Consider the following 17,192-nt stretch of genomic DNA (forward strand, 5'->3'; position numbering starts at 1 on the left):
TCGGATCTTTCCCAACCATTCGTCTCTTCATGCACAGGACATTTTCTGGAGGTTCAAGATTCCCCACCGCCCAACAGACAGGAACATAATACCCCTGGTCATCACCATCCAGACATGATGGAATGAGATACTAACCAAAATATGCCCAGCTGAATCACCCAAGTCATACGAGTATACTGAGAAAATACCGCACCGTCATTTCCTTTCATCTCTCTTCTGGACAAACATTTAATACTCCGAATTAATCGTGTTCCCCCCCCCCCCTCTCTCTCTCCAAAGACTGAAAAAAGAAATTTCTCCCCAAAGTTAACAGACAAGATAATATTATGGCTCCACATCCTCTTTATAGAACTCTTTTGTGATTAGCGCCATAATCTAGCCCAAATTTCTTGTTACATTAGAGCATTTAAGATGAAAATGTGAAAATTTCAGGCAAGTTAAGGAGTAAGTTGTTGTTGCTCTACCTTGGTCAGTCTGGGCAAGCAGACCTATCTACCACAAGCAAGCAGCTACCTCTCAGTGGCAGACAGAGCCTTGCAAAGGTCAGAATGGGATCCTTCCACATGTCAAGGAGCAGAGAAAAGGAGGAGACATAATCCCCAAGAGGATGAGCTGTGTATAGGAGGTATGGGTTAGTAGTAGTTTCAAACTAGACTTGGTAAATACTCACATAGGTGAGGTCCCTGCCTGCAGTGTTGTACATAGCCAGCTACTAGGCCTTGGCCCCACGTCACTTCCGTAATAAACCCTCCCAGGACGAAAGTAACCACCCACCTACAACCTTATAAGCGTCATTATCCAGACCTTTCCCACACTTAAAAGTGGAGTGAGGTAGGGTCCAGAGAACTAGAAAAAATAAATGGATACAATGAGCTACTAACCACATGTTTATGCTTTAAAAAGCATGAATTTTTTATGCATTAAGCAACTCAGTTGAGCAAACAGGTTCACTACCCCCTGCCCCTCCCACTGGCCAGATAATATCCTGTTGACTCACTGCATGAGGGTGATGATCGGAAGATATGAACTGTAATGTATTCAGGGCAGTTTACACCAGTTGATGTTACGTCCTGATACACAGAGCACATGCAGAGGGTGTAAAGGTCATATTGAAGGTGGCATAGACTTCTTAGCACTTTTTATGAATTTTCTTCGTAGATTTCACATTAATATTGGATTGTATTCTATTTATCTTTCTAATTTCAACATAATTTGGATCAATGCCATCATGAAGATTATTCTATCTATCTATTGCCAGACGCTTTAATCCCGTACGGGGTGGCCACAAACAAATCGCCTCCATGTCAACCTGTCCCCCGCCATTTCACTGGCCTGCTTCCAACTCACACCCCCCTCTCTTATATACCTCTCCACTCCATCCCTCCATCTCATCCTTGGCCTCCCCCTCCCTCTCCCCTCCACCACCTCACTTACATACACTCTCCTCGTCAGTCTTTCACCCTCCATCCTCTCCACATGGCCAAACCACCTCAGTGTGTTCCTCCTAATGCTTCCTATCACATCCACATCCACACCACAACGCTCCTTTATATCCTCATTTGTCAGCCTGTCTCTCCATGTGACTCCTCAGGCTCCTCTTAAATAACTCATTTCCACTCCACTCACTCTTGACTTGTGTCCTTCCAACAACGTCCAAGCTTCACTTCCATACGCTAGAGTTGGTATCACGATACTGTCATGTAGTAACTTTTTCACTTCCATGCTCACTTCCCTGTTTCTTATCACTGCTTTCAAGGAACCAGCAACCTTTCTTCCTTGTTGTACCCTTTCAAACACTTCACCTGCCAAACTTCCATCCTTACTCATCACACTACCCAAGTACTTAAACATACTTACATTTTCCATTTCCTCACAATCCAACCTCATTGCACATTCACTAAATTCACCTCCCTCAAAGACCATCACTTTACTTTTCCCTACATTCACCTTTAGATTCCGTTTCTTACACACTCTCCCAAACTCATCCACCAAGTCTTGCAGCTCCCCTTCATCTTCACTCAACAACACAGTATCATTTGCAAACAACAGTACAGGGAGTTTCCAAACACTACCCTCTCTCACTAGGGCCACTCCAACATCCACTGCCCTACCTTGTATCTTTTTTATTACCCCATCCATGAACAGACAGAACAACCATGGAGACATGACACATCCCTGTTTCAACCCAACCTTCAAAGAGAAAAATTCATTCCGTTCACCATCCACAAGCACTGCGCCTTAGCACCCTCATACGTACTCTTCACAGCATTCAACAACTTCCCATCTACTCCATATACTCTTAATACTTTCCACAATTCTTGGCTATCCACCCTGTCATATGCTTTCTCCAGATCCATGAAGGCCGCATACAACTTCTTTCCCTTCTCCAGACTCTTTTTCACTAAAGATCTAAGAATGAATATCTGATCTACACAACCTCTTCCCTTCCTAAAACCTCCCTGTTCTTCAACTAATTCCTCTGTTATTTCCCTAACTCTGTCATTAAGTATCCTACCATACACTTTTCCTATTACACAAAGATGACAAATGCCTCTATGATTACCACACATTTTCTTTTCCCCTTTTCCTTTGTACAAGGAAATAATTATACCTGACTTCCAATCCTCCGGGACTCTACCTTCCTCCCAGGCCAATCTGCACATCTTCCACATCCATTCTACTACTATCTCTCCCCCATACTTCAGCATTTCACCACACACTCCATCAATTCCTGGGGCTTTCCCCAATTTAACTTTCTTCATTGCTTCCACAACTTCTATCCTACTGATTTCTTCCTGTCTTCTCACATCCCTCCTTCTCCCAGCCATTCCCCAGCCACTTATACTCACATTACTTCCATAATCTATGTTCAGCAATTCCTTAAAGTGTTCTCTCCATCTGCTCACTTTTTCTCCCTTCACTAGTAATCTGCCATTTTTATCTTTCACTCCTCTACTAACTTCACTGCCACCCTGTCTTACTCTCTTCACCTCTCTCCACAACATTTTCTTACAGTCCTTCCACTTTACACTCAAATTCCTTCCAAATTCCTCATCCAGTCTCTTCTTACTCTCTCTTACTAACCTTTTCACCTCTTTCTACATATAACACTCTCTTCTGCCTCTCAACTTCTTCCACGCCCCTATTTCTCATCCATTCATTGTATGCTTTCTTCTTTTGTGCCACAGCTTGTCTCACCTCTTCATTCCACCATGCTGTTCCTTGCATCCCCTTCCGTCTACTCTTCACCCCACACACCACATCACATGCTGCACATATTACTGAGGTGTTATGTGCAGACCAAATAACTGAGGAATGTTTCAAATATAGTAAATGTGCAAGTGGCTATGCTTGTGAGGTGAAGCCAGCAGCAATGAGCTTATACTTTTGAGGGCCCTGGGCAATAGAATTACATGGGGCCCTCCAGTATAACCTGTGATTTTTATATCCTGACATTAAAAATACCAGCAACTTTTCAACAGAACCACCCAGGTTCTAAAGTATTTTTACTTAATCGTGATTTTAGTGAAAGAATAGACTAAAATTGTATTAAAATATCTTTCATTAATATTATGATAATAACCTTCCCTTTGTAAGGGTGGCTTTGGGGGGTTGCCCTATTTGCTCATCCCCAAAGCCACCACTGGAAGCCAGGATTCCAAAGGCTTGAGTATCTGAATGCTTGTAACCCATTTCATTGGGCATGCTATTGTTAGTTCTCCCACTTTTATGCTTTCTGTCTGTTTCTTGATCCTGCCTCCTTCCATCAGGATGATGCTGATAGTCATGATAATGATCTTCACCTTAAGTCTTCATTAAAAATTTAGTTTTGCAGTGATGCCTCCTTATCAAATTTTCCTTTTTCAGATTGCATTGTGGTGTGCATGTGGATGCTATAGGAAGCGTTAGGAGAAACACACTGATGTGGTTTGGACATGTGGAGAGGATGGAGAGCGACAGACTGATGAGAAGAATGTATGTGAGTGAGGTGGAAGGGGGGAGAGGGAAGGGGAGGCCAAGGATGATAGAGAGGGATGGAATGGAGAGGTATATGAGAGAGGAGAGTGTGAGCTGGGAGCAGGGCAATGAAATGGCGGGGGACAGGGTGACATGGAGGCGATTTGTTTGTGGCCACCCCTTACGGGATTAAGGCGTCTGGCAATAGATAGATAGATTGCAAAATCTTTACCATAAATAAATCACACCTGTTAATCATTTAATTTCAAAAGGCATTGTATATGCTTGCATGGGACATCCTTGTTCATCAGCTGGCAGCTCTCCATGCAGCAGAGTTTTGAAAGACTCTGTTCAATCCCTTAACCCTGAGGTCATTTTGTAGGACTTTCTGAGTTCTTAGATCTACCTCTTGGTGCTTTACCCTTCACATTCACATTCATATATGCTTTCACCCAGTGCTTATCCTCCACTTTCTCACCAAGTCCAAATACCATCTTTTATGCATCACAACACCAGTGATTTTCACTTCCAGCCATCTTTCAGCTGCTCAATTGCAATTCTGCCTTTTGCAGTTATCACTCGGGGAAGCGTTACATATCCACCTAGCCATCCTCATCTCTAAACTCAAACCTGTGAGCATCATCTCCCCTTGCAGTCCAAGTTTCATCACCATAAAGCATTACCCTGCTCACACATGCAGCATACAATTTCCCCTAGTGTTAGGGGCAATTCTTCACCCACTCACTTGATGTAGTGCTGCTCTTGGGTGACTACCCTCCCCTCTCTGCCTTCCTTTTTTCCTTCATTCTTTTCCTTGTCTATGGATAACTACAGTCAGTGACAGGCCAAATGGTTCCCTGTATACCAGGAAACCATTTACTATGCTACGTGGTAACCATATAACCACGTAATGGCGCCTGGTATTAAGGCGCTCCAATCGAATTGGGCCTAGGCAAGTTTATATCCAAAGGGTGGTTGGGGTTATTGTTCACATAATGCCACCCAGGGATGAGTGAGGTTGGTCACTCTCATCTTAAACATCAAGAACAACTTGCCTGGCCTATCCTGATTTATTTAGCCCTCTCTCTATGTTAACCCCTAAACACTGCACTAGAAACATACCACATCCTGCAGCCTAACTCTCAATGCCACCATCCTGTGTACCCCTTAGTTGCAAGCATTATATAACCAAACAGGTCCTAACACCTTTCTAACAGTTCATGATCACAAACCCTCCACTACCCATGCTGCCATCCACTCAAATGATCTCTTTCATTTTATCTATGTTTATATTTACCAATAATACAGAAAGTACTTAAAGACCATACAATAACCAATATCTCAACTTATTTATCTCTCGCAGCACTGTATACACCTGTATATGCACAAGTAATTTCAAAGGCTTAGTATATGGGCTGCTTATTGCAAAATTTTATTTATTTTAATAAAAGCAAAACTTTAAACTAAGGTACTAGGAAAATGTAACATTTAATATTGTACAGAGACAAAACTAGACATACAGTAATTACAGATTTCAGTATATACATTTGTAACTCTTAGGATAATCTGATTATCTGTGATGACACATCACAATCTAGTCCTCAGGTCATACCCAGGATTACAATATACTGTACAAAGTAACATTCTCCTTATAAGAATTTTGCTGTAGTAACTTCCAATGCTGGGAATTAGAGAAATATTATATATAATAAATATATATACTGCTTAACAGTTTATATAGCCTAGCAGCAAACCCCCCCATAACTTCTAGCAATAAGTAGAGCACTATGGGGCAGTGCACTAAATAACCCCACTGGGCTGAGATGTATCATCCTGTTTACTCTCCAGTGAGAAGGGCGGGATGCGGCAGTCAAATGTGAAACCATCTTCTCTCTCCATGCGGAAGGTGCCCCTGTGGTAGGAAATAATATCCTTAAACACCCGCGACCTGATGATTTTATGCACTCTTCCAAGAAGCAGCTTCCATCACCTAGTCATGGAATATCACCAACATCAACACAACACCTCTCTATAACAAATGGGGTGAGGCAGAGTCCAGAAATATTAAAATAAAACACACAACACAGCTAAAGACAGTACCCAGTGAACTGGATAAGAATCTACTCACTTATCACTTAGCTAGCTATGTCCCAAGTTTCGCCCAAACTGGATCAAGCAATCACAGGATGATGCCAAACCCAGAACTCTGACTCTGACCAATGAACTGGCTCTTTGATTTGAAATTGCTCTTCCATTTGATATGAATGGAGGAGTGGGCACTGATTTGACAAACTGTATTATTTCTTCCTATATCCACACCCAAACCACATGCCAATTTTTTTCAAAATCGGATAAGGATTTCATGGGATATTTTAGCAGAGATATATACAAAGAACTGGAACCAATCACAATAGCTACACCTTTGGAGTTATTAATATACAAAGAACTGGAACCAATCACAATAGCTACACCTTTGGAGTTATTATTGACTAGAACACCTTTAAAGACCCCAAAATACAGGCCCAGGTGATGAATGCCCATACTTGACACACACAAAGTGCAGCGGCTGTGTGCAGTTACAAAGCTCTTACGCATCAAATCACCATCAAACATATAGAACATTCCACAAGAAAAACAGGTACACAAGAACCAGAAATAGGAAAAAGATATTATATAAAAATTATCAACAAAGTGCATAGTAAAATGGGATACTCAAGCCAGGTCTAAAAACTACCCTACAAGACCAAGAATGAAACTAAACTTTCTAATATAATGACAACAGAACATCAGACAAACATTTATGCTAACTTCCTACAAATATTTTACAACAATGCTTCAATTATAAAAACATATTAAGTTTCAAATAATTAAGCAAAACCATAAAAAGACTTCAATGACCACTCAGACATACATAAGGTTTACCAATTATCAGGCTTATGCCGAAAGTATAACAGTAGTACACAGAAAAAAAAAATGAAGCGGAATAGGAGTGTCAGGGAATGATGGGTATGTTAGGACAAACTATCACAGACATAGTTTACAGAGGTAATTTTGTTATGACGAGTGTTCTCAGGCAGGCCAAAGCATCAGAGATTTTGACTACAATAATCCATCCATCCATCATCCAATCCTACACTGCCCCACGAGGAGCGTAGGAGCCCGGGGCTAGGCAGTTGGTCCCGACATTTAAGATGAGAGTGACCAACCTCACTCATCCCCGAGTGGCATTACATGAGCAATCAACCCCAACCACCCTTTGGATATAAACCTTCACCGGCTCATTCCGATTGGAGTGCAATAATTACCCGCTAAACCATCAGGCGCCAAAATTTGTTTATATGGTTACCATCCAGCGTAGTAAATGGTTTCCTGGTGTTCAGGAAACCATTTGGCTTGTCACTCAGTGTAGAGTCACCCATAGGCAGAAGGAAGAGGAAAGAATGAAGGAAAGAAAGACAGAAGAGGGAGTATAAAGTCACCCGTAGGCAGAAGGACAAGGTACTCGTACAAAAGAAAAAGACATTTTAGAACGTATCCGTAACTTAAATGAGAACTGCTCATATTAGTCTTACTCCCAAATCCTCACAGATATACTCTAAAGACCACAACGAATTAATAACAGTGCTGTATGTCCTTATATGATGTCTTTTTTGACACTTTCTATTATGTACTCATTGTCACTGAAAAATCATCTCTTAAAGTTCTTCTCCTATGTATAAAGCTGATGTGCTTTGCAGGGCCAATTTATATTCAAGAAATTGCCATATTTTAGGTCACACCCCCTCCATTATAACAAAGACTGTGTGTACAGTGCAAGGAGGCTTTACCACATGTGCCCAGAGGGAGCCTGGAGTGAGACATGGGATGAGTACTGGAAGGCTGGCTGCTGACGTGACAATACCGGCTCCTGACCCACCACCCCACGCCCTCGTACCGTCTCCAGGGTCCCAGACAGGCTGAAGATACGCCAATGTCGCTCTCTCAGCTGCACTGTTAATTCACCAAGGTTCTCCAGTCGGATGCAATACCGCCACTGCAGAAAATAAATGTAAAAAGTTACGTCTGGTACTGTCATCATCGTCATCATAACCACTACACTATTATATTTGTAGCTTATTCTTCTTACTACCAAGCAGCTTATTCAACTACTGTAAAGCCCCTTTGTAGTGAAGGACTAATAAACTCTATATCTTAACCCATCCAGTTTCCAATGGCCATCCTATGTAAAATCATTGGAAGGTACCAGGCTTGGAGAGTACGTACTGTTACTGGACTGAAGTGTTTAACCATATTTTCCACTATAGAGATCAAATATGAAGTAAAATAAAAAATAAAAAACATTATATATATATATATATATATATATATATATATATATATATCTATCCATCCATCATCCAATCCTATGTTACCCCATGAGAAGCATAACAGCCTGGGGTTGGGCAAGTTAGTCCTGACATTTAAGATAAGAGTGACCAGCCTTACTCATCCCTGAGTGGCATTACGTAAGCAATACACCCCAACACCCCTTGGATATAAACCTGCACCGGCTCAATCCGACCTGAGTGCTGAAATTATTCACTAAACCATCAGGTGCCATAGTTTGGTTATATGGTTACCACCCAGCATAGTAAATGGTTTCCTGGTGTAGAGGAAACCATTTGGCTTGTCACTCAGTGCAGAGTCACCCATACGCAGGAGGAGGAGGAAAGAAAGACGGAGGAGGGGGTGTAAAGTCACCCACAGGCAGAAAGAAGAGGAAAGAATGAAGGAAAGACAGACAGAAGAGGAAGGAAGGAGGAGAGGAAAGGGCAGACATCCTAGAGAAGCACTACATCAAGTGAGTGGATGGTGAGTGCCCCCACCTACAACACAGCACCCCCACCAACCATATATATATATATATATATATATATATATATATATATATACTGATTGACAGAGTTAGAGAAAGAACAGAGAAATTAGTTGGAGAAGAACAGGGAGGCTTTAGGAAGGAAAGAGGTTGTGTAGATCAGATATTCATTCTTAGATCTTTAGTGGAAAAGTTTCTAGAGAAGGGAAAGAAGTTGTATGTGGCTTTCATGGATTTGGAGAAAGCATATGACAGGGTGGATAGACAAGGATTGTGGAGTGTTAAGAATATATGGAGTAGATGGGAAGTTGTTGAATGCTGTGAAGAGTATGTATGATGGTGCAAAGGCTGCTGTGCGTGTGGATGGTGAACTAAGTGAATTTTTCTCTTTGAAAGTTGGGTTGAAACAGGGATGTGTCATGTCTCCATGGTTGTTCAATCTGTACATGGATGGGGTAACAAGAGAGGTACAAGGTAGGGTAGTGGATGTTGGAGTGGCCCTGGTGAAAGAGGATAGTGTTTGGAAACTCCCTGTACTGTTGTTTGCAGATGATACTGTGTTGTTGAGTGAAGACCAAGGGGAGCTGCAAGGCTTGGTGGATAAGTTTGGGAGAGTGTGTAAGAAATGGAATCTAAAGGTGAATATAGGGAAGAGCAAAGTGATGGTCTTTGAGAGAGGTGAAGTCAGTGAATGTACAATGAGGTTGGATGGTGAGGAATTGGAAAATGTGAGTACGTTTAAGTACTTGGGTAGTGTGATGAGTAAGGATGGAGGTTTGGAGGGTGAAGTGCTTGAAAGGGTACAGCAGGGAAGAAAGGATGCTGGTTCTTTGAAAGCAGTGATAAGAAACAGGGAAGTGAGCATGGAAGTGAAAAAGTTACTGCATGACAGTATTGTGATACCAACTCTAACGTATGGAAGTGAAGCTTGGACGTTGTTGGAAGACACAAGTCAAGAGTGAGAGCAGTGGAAATGAGTTATTTAAGAGGAGCCTGTGGAGTCATATGGAGAGACAGGCTGACGAATGAGGATATAAAGGACCATTGTGGTGTGGATGTGGATTTGATAGGAAGCGTTATGAGGAGCACACTGAGGTGGTTTGGTCATGTGGAGAGGATGGAGGGTGAAAGACTGACGAAGAGAGTGTATGTGAGTGAGGTGGAGGGGGGAAGAGGGAGGGGAAGGCCAAGGATGAGATGGAGGGATGGGGTGGAGATGTTTATGAGAGAGGGGGGTGAGTTGGGAGCAAGGCAGTGAAATGGCGGGGGACAGGGCGACTTGGAGGCAATTTGTTTGTGGCCACCCCAAAAGGGATTGAGGCATCTGGCAATAGATATATACAGTATATATATATATATATATATATATATATATATATATATATATATATATGTATATATATATATATATATATATATATATATATATATATATATATATATATACATATATATGTATATATATATAGATAGATAGATAGATAGATAGATAGATAAATTGCCATATTGCCTAGTTGTTTTTGTTGCTGCTTAATCCCAGTCCATCTCACCAAGTGAACTCATCAACCACAGGTATGCAGCTGATTCTACAGGAGCATCTTACAGGTACAGTACAGCACAAGTAACATGTGGGGATCTGGCACCCCCTTGTAGTAGACAGCACTCCATCAGAGTCAGACTCCATACTGAAGTGCACGGAAGTATGAGGTTTGGTTCTTGGGTGGATGCTGCAGTAGCCCTGCTCCTCGGATATACACAGTGCCACCACATGTAGACTCCTTGTCAACAGCAGTGACCAATGAAATAAACTAATCATCTAATCAGTGACAATTTAAGCCCTAAATATTCTTAGCTCTAAATATCAAACTCATCCACACTAATATATCATCATCATCATCCAATCCTACATTGCCCCAAGAGGAGTACAGGAGACCGGGTTAGGCAGTTGGTCCTGACATTTAAGATGAGAGTGACCAGCCTCACTCATCCCTGACTGGCATTACATTAGCAATCAACCCCAACCACCCCTTGGATACCTTATAAAAAAAAAAAAAAAAAAAAAAGAGGGGGGTCCAAGGCATGCAAACCTCATCAAAAACACTTCTTCGCATTAAAAAAAAAAAAAAAAACATACTTCATCCATCCACAGCTGTCTATCAATTTCATTTTCTTCTTTAACTTTTCACATTCATTTAACAAATTGGGCATCATTTTTTTGACCTTCCATACTTCCATCCATCCCCCTTGATACAGTAAGGAATAACATACAGTTTTCTAAATACAGGTAAGGCCTTAATTCACGCGAACTTTTTTCACGCGATTTCGGTTATCCACGAATTTTTCGTACAATACTTAAAACAAAATTATAGTATTCAAATAAATAATTTTAACATACAAGAGAAATAAATAAAATATAAAAATGCCTACCTGCTGCCTGTGTGCATACGTGTGTGTGTGTGTGTGTGTGTGTGTGTGTGTGTGTGTGTGTGTGTGTGTGTGTGTGTGTGTGTGTGTGTGTGTGTGTGTGTGTGTGTGAGGTCGGTCTACCACACACCACACAGTCAGTCTGAATCCGACAGTCAAACCATGCGTGACTCGCGAATCGTTATTTGTGGCTTATTTTTCTGCCTTCCAGTGATTGCTCGCCTTGTCTGCCAACAAGCTAGTGATGTATGTGGTAACACACCAAAACGGACTAGTAAAGTGATGTTGCTGAAAGAGAAAGTTAAAGTGTTGGACAAACTTAAGGGAGGAATGTCGGCGACAATTCTCCGTCAGGACAATTCCCGTCATTTATTTACATACCAGTTTATTTAGCAAGTACAGTACACTAGTTTTTTACTTATATGAGTTATAAAATCCCTCTGAAAAAGTTATTAAAGTATTAATTAATCAATAAGTATATTTATAGAATGACAGGAAATCGTCCATGTTTTGATGGTGAATTGACTTCGTGGTGAAGTGTCTTGGAACCGTGTGTTTGGGGTGAGTCAACTGTTCTTACAATAAAGAAGGCAGAACGTAGCATACGGGAGGCAGTGAGGGCTAGTGCACCAGACTGTGCTGAAGTGTCTCCACCTATGCCTGTGAACTGGCTCGGAACCGTATGTTTGGGGTGAATGAGTCAACTGTTTGGACAATAAAGAAGGCAGAATGTAGCATATGGGAGGCAGTGAGGGCTTGTGCACCAGACTGTTGAAGTGTCTCCACCTACGCATGTGCTTGTCAGGTTTCAGTGTTAAATTTCTTACATTTTTGTTGTTTTTCATACTTTATGCTAGTTTATAAGGTGTATGTAGTGCATAAACAGTATTATTCAGATGTAATATACTTAGCAGACATGCGTAATTATGTGCACACAAGGGCAGAACATAAACGCGAATTTACCACACACGTGAAGGGTCTGGGAATGTAACCCTCGCGTGAATTAAGGGCTTACCTGTACTGTATATATATTTCACAAACATCCTTTATTCATCTTCATCATCATCTCTGACACCTCTTCATTCAGCCTGATAATAATGAACCTGGATAAGGTTCTTGAACAAAAATATGATCAATTGCCCATAGTAACTCTGATTTGCTAAAATGTGAAAATAAGGACAAGACCCTGCACCAATTTCTAACATCTAATGTTCCACCTACAGATTTAAAAAGTTACAAAAAATTATTGAAAGTTGTTTTCTTCTGGTGAGTGCAAAATTTTCCTGCATTTGTCTAGGTCTTCCTGGAAAGAGATAGAGAAAAAAACAAAAGTGAGTTACAAGAGAGAAGCAATTGCAAATGTTTCAAAATCCAACCTGTTTCCCCAGCTTAAACTCACCCAGTAAACATTGGCATTTTGTGACTCTCGACAACCCATGTAGAAGGGAATGACTGTTACTCTGATGCCCTCTGTCGTCTCCTTGTGTACATCTGACAGTTCCAGCCAAGGATGGTTACGTTCCTGCCATGCATTCAGGGTATCACGCGCAGAGAACGGAGGCTCTGGGGCATATACGGATATGTTAGCAAAATCAATTATACATTTCAGGGGGGTTTTCTTGACAGCTCTCCTATCTTTATGAGTCCTCTTTCCTATTTTGGGGTACTAGTGAGCCTGTCTTTTTACAGGGAAGCAGGAGGGTCAGGATGATCATTAAGGGAAAGAGGGAGAGAAGGCAGGAGATGAGGAGGAGTCATTCATAGTGTCATACAAAGAGATGGGAGGATCTGAGGTTTACAAGGTTCTGTACATAACATCTCTTGGAACTGTACTCTTGATTTAGTTCTCCGACTGCTATCCTCTCCACTTTTTATGTTGGGGTTCTACCCACTCTATCCTACCTCACCTTGCAGAATGTCATCATTGGTCACCCAGTACTGTGACCCTAAACGCTTCATCCACTTTCTCAGTCCCTCCCCTTCCACTGCCATCTTTCTGCCTAGTGTTTTAGTCCACTATCTCCTAAACAACAAACTTTCAACATAGCCTACATAAATATGTTCACATGAGCCTGAGGTCACAATACTTTATGTGTGGAGTGGGTATGATAAGAAACAAGAAAAAACAAGAAAAACTATCAACAATGTCCTTTCACATAGATCAAATGTTCATTTGATAATTCATTAAAGTAGCAACCTCTGAATTCTTGGCTCTATCCCATAGAGTATACAGGGTCATCCATTAATACTACTCCACTGGAAACTCACTTCAAGGTACTCGTGTTGCTTGGACAGCTCAGTCTGCTGGTCTGGGTGTAAATTAAGGAATTAATAAAGGACGCAGAATAGACACTGACAACACTGAGTGAGCCATCCTCGCAACACACACAAAAATTTGCCCAATGGAGTGGAGCAGCAGTATCATACTGTATATGAACCACTCTGTGCTGTACTGTATGTACTGCCCACAAGTGCTTCACCTGATCTGTGAGGCAAAGCCATTTTTCTGACTTACAACCACCCACCTTTCTCTGGCATGTGCACTAGGAACTTATCAAAGAGGTCATGTCTGATGGGTCGTTTGGTGTCTGATGTGTATGGCATTACATCCTCGTGCCCAATGTAGTCGAGGCCAGGCACTGCATACAGGGTCCGACCATTGTCCTGGTTGCCAAGGAATGTCACCGCCTCTGTCTGTGCTCTCTGGGTGAAGTGACGAGTCATCATAGTATTTTTGCTTATGAGAGGGCACAAAATCTATCCTACTCTAACAAGAAATATGTCTGGATTTACTGTACAGTACAACCGTGTGCAACACAAAAGTATCAAAAATATATATACTAGAGCTCTATTAATTTGCATAAATGGTGGAGGACTGTAAGTAGCTGCCGGCAATAAATACAAATTTTCAGATGCTCACAGTTCTACCTTTATGGTACAGAAACTCCTTGCTAGAAGTACTTTCTTTTCTACTGTCTACCTAAGATTGCAAAAAAATTCCCAATTAAAGTTTCATTGTTACTTATAAAGCTGATTTGCCAGTTATGCATAATTTACAATACCTCTATCACCTGTATGGAAAAAAGCTAGATATTGCAACACATCTGTTTTAAAAAAGGCTGCCTGTACATCCTTTGAGATATAACATGAGTACTGTAGTTACTCACAATATATGGACAATCTCTGGAGTCAATAAGGACCTGGTAGTATGTGTGTGCTCTGCCCTTCACCTCCTTCCCCACTTGGTTGTAGTTCAGGCTCTCCTCAATTGGCCTGCATACAAGGCATAACTGTACTGAAAGAGTCTTACAGCTATGATACATTAATGGAACAAGGTACCATGTATATGATCACAATTGGCATTCTCCTCAACCATCAGGCTTTGTACTGACCATCACCATAACTAGTATTCACTATCAACATAACTTCTATTCACCGTCATCGTACTGCTGGAGAGGAACGCCATGTGGTGGCACTGATATAGCCTGGCAGCTCTGCTGAGATATAAAAATGTCCCTTAACTCCCTCCCTATCCCTGAAAGGAGGATTGTGGACTGCTGGAGAAAGGCAACTTCAACCTGCAGTCCACTGGGTTCACTTTTCACATGAACCTGAGGCTACAATTATCTAATCATAATCAACTAATAACCAATCATGTTTTTCACCAATTCATCAATTTTTTACAACCACTCCTATAGGTACTCCAATGCTTACTTTGATTCTTTTTTGTTTGGGACGTCCCTGTCGTATACTCTGGCAAGCCATGGGAAGAGAACCACACCCCGGTAGCCAAAGACCCGGTGCATGAATAGCTGACCGGTCTCATATTTCCCACTCAGCTTAGGTGACTCAAATCTTCCTACCTCCGCTAGTGTGTGGTTACTGCAATAAAGAACACTCATTTCAACATGTTAAACTACATTTACATCAATTAACTATGACAGAAAACACTCCATTTACAATTGCCGACATTTCTACACCACATTATTTTTAAAACCCCAATTTTTTTTTTTAAAGCTTAGGAATGAGTTACAAATGAAAGGATTAATTTTATTTTCAAGGAAGAGAGATATCAAAAATTCTTCCATCCATCCATCCATTGCCAGACGCCATGTATCCCAAATGGGGTGGCCAAGGGCTTAGAGTTAATTGTTTTACAGGGAGAGGCACTAATCCTCCACCAACCCCACTTGACACGTAGGGATGCCAACAGCATCTGGTGTTCCCAGGCGGTCACCCATCCAAGTACTAACCAGACCCAACGTTGCTTACCAGTATTAATTCCTATCGCAGTAGGTCCTGTGTCATGAATTAAGAGTTTATTTGCATTTTTTTTATTTTTGTCTGATTTATTCCTGCTAAGGTGAGAAAATCCTTTGTTCAGCTGGAAAGGTCTCCTACCTTGTACTGGTTATAATGTATGCAGTCCCCAGTATGAAATTTTTACCATTCTACTCCTGTTCCTGACGAATATTTACCAAATTTTAAGGAGGATTTACACAATGAACATATACAAGCACATCCAAAACAGCATTCACAAACACCCTGTCAGCTTGTGGTTATGTCACAGGACCTTTGTAGTATCACTAGGCTTCAATGTTCCCACCACGTCACTTATATATCAGAAAGTTAAGGGAAGAGAGGATACAGGTAGCTGTAGGGTATGTGATGGAACTACTGTCATCCATGGGCTCTTGAAGAAAAAGGTGATGTACTGATGCTCATTTCAACATTGATTGATTGATTGATTGATAAGAGCATTCAAGTTCAGTTATGGTCACCAGGTAGGCTATGCATGCCCACTACTACATTCACTGTAGTTTGTTCACATTTGTTTGTCAAGACTAACTCCACCCTTAATCAGCTTGGTTATTATCATGTTGTTGGCTATTGGTGATGAGAGCTTGAAATACACATTAACCTCCCTTTTCTGCCATTCCTGACCATCTGTTTATTCAGCTTAAGGCAGAGCTTAATGAAATGGCCAGAAACAGTTACCAAGAATCCTTTAAGTAAAATGACACTGTTTCTTTCAGACTGTATTTTATCTATTTTCAAACTCATGAATGTCTCATGGTCCTGAATGAGCTATCTTTACCCACCTCAAAGAACCCTTCAAGTACAATGACACTGTATCAGTTTAATCATGCTTTCAAATAATTTTTTATTTGTTAATCTACAGTATTTTTTTTTTTTTTAGGAATGTCTCTTCATGAATGGGTTTTCTTTGCCTGCCTCTAAGAACCATTTAATTACAATACCAGCATTATACCATATCAATTTATTCGTGCTTTCATTTTTCTCTCTTGCTTTGGAATGTCTCTTGGCCGAAAATGCGTTATCTCTGACTGCCTCTGTCTACTGCCCAGCAACAACCACGTCTTCTGGCTAACTTAACACGCTTGCCTGTTTGCTTGCTTGCCATCACTGCCAACATGGGGTTACAGGGTCCTTGTTTAAAAACAAACTAAAATCGCCCTTTAAAGATGGTCGTGGGTATTCTCAATGCTAATGTGTTACTATATCTAGGTATATGCACTCAAGTAAGGGTTGATCAGCACTGAGAAATAACTATCAGTAAACAAAGGTGACAATTTACTGTGCATTTGAATTCCAACATTCACTACCTTAAAATTAATGGCAAAAAGAAGTAAACCCCATTCATGGATATATATATAGAGAGCTACCTTGTATATTTGCGCACTGGGAGAGCACAGCACTTAGAGAGGTTAGGAGAGAGCACAGACAGCCTAGAACATGATGACCACATCCTCCCTCCCCGGCACGATGGCAACTACACCATCAGGCATCACAATGATCAGCTGAGCCACCGCCAGTCCGCCATACGCAACATCGTGATTCTTATCACTTCCCTGACATCTAGCGAATATAGCAAAATATAAGAGGGAAAAATCATAGCATACTGAAATTTACGTTAGAAGTGTAAGTCTTTGCA

At 41.1% G+C, this 17,192-nt stretch overlaps 1 protein-coding gene across 1 annotated transcript; it reads right to left on the minus strand.

Moving 5' to 3' along the window:
• Positions 1-5,228: 5,228 nt before the first annotated feature.
• Positions 5,229-17,053, minus strand: POLDIP2 (DNA polymerase delta interacting protein 2). Its single transcript, XM_080268587.1, has 7 exons — positions 16,924-17,053; positions 14,951-15,118; positions 14,404-14,509; positions 13,762-13,939; positions 12,636-12,799; positions 7,785-7,990; positions 5,229-5,869 (listed from the first exon to the last, which is right to left on the minus strand). Exons 1-7 carry the CDS (start codon positions 17,004-17,006, stop codon positions 5,758-5,760), a joined length of 1,017 nt encoding a protein of 338 aa, XP_080124713.1. The 5' UTR covers positions 17,007-17,053; the 3' UTR covers positions 5,229-5,757.
• Between the last annotated feature and the right edge of the window lie 139 nt (positions 17,054-17,192).

This window comes from Coenobita brevimanus, chromosome 28 (genome assembly GCF_032717465.1).
Source record: "Coenobita brevimanus isolate Jiangsu-jjx chromosome 28, ASM3271746v2, whole genome shotgun sequence".
Lineage (NCBI taxonomy): Eukaryota > Metazoa > Arthropoda > Malacostraca > Decapoda > Coenobitidae > Coenobita > Coenobita brevimanus.

What these genes read in the sequence shown, in the direction of transcription:
- POLDIP2 (XM_080268587.1), bottom strand. Translation starts at nt 17,006, where the DNA reads ATGTGGTCATCATGTTCTAGGCTGTCTGTGCTCTCTCCTAACCTCTCT. An exon ending in CCAAACAAAAAAGAATCAAA is followed by an intron (nt 14,510 to 14,950) that starts GTAAGCATTGGA and finishes CCTTGTATGCAG; the next exon opens with GCCAATTGAGGAGAGCCTGA. An exon ending in GCTCCCTCTGGGCACATGTG is followed by an intron (nt 5,870 to 7,784) that starts GTAAAGCCTCCT and finishes TTCCTACCACAG; the next exon opens with GGGCACCTTCCGCATGGAGA.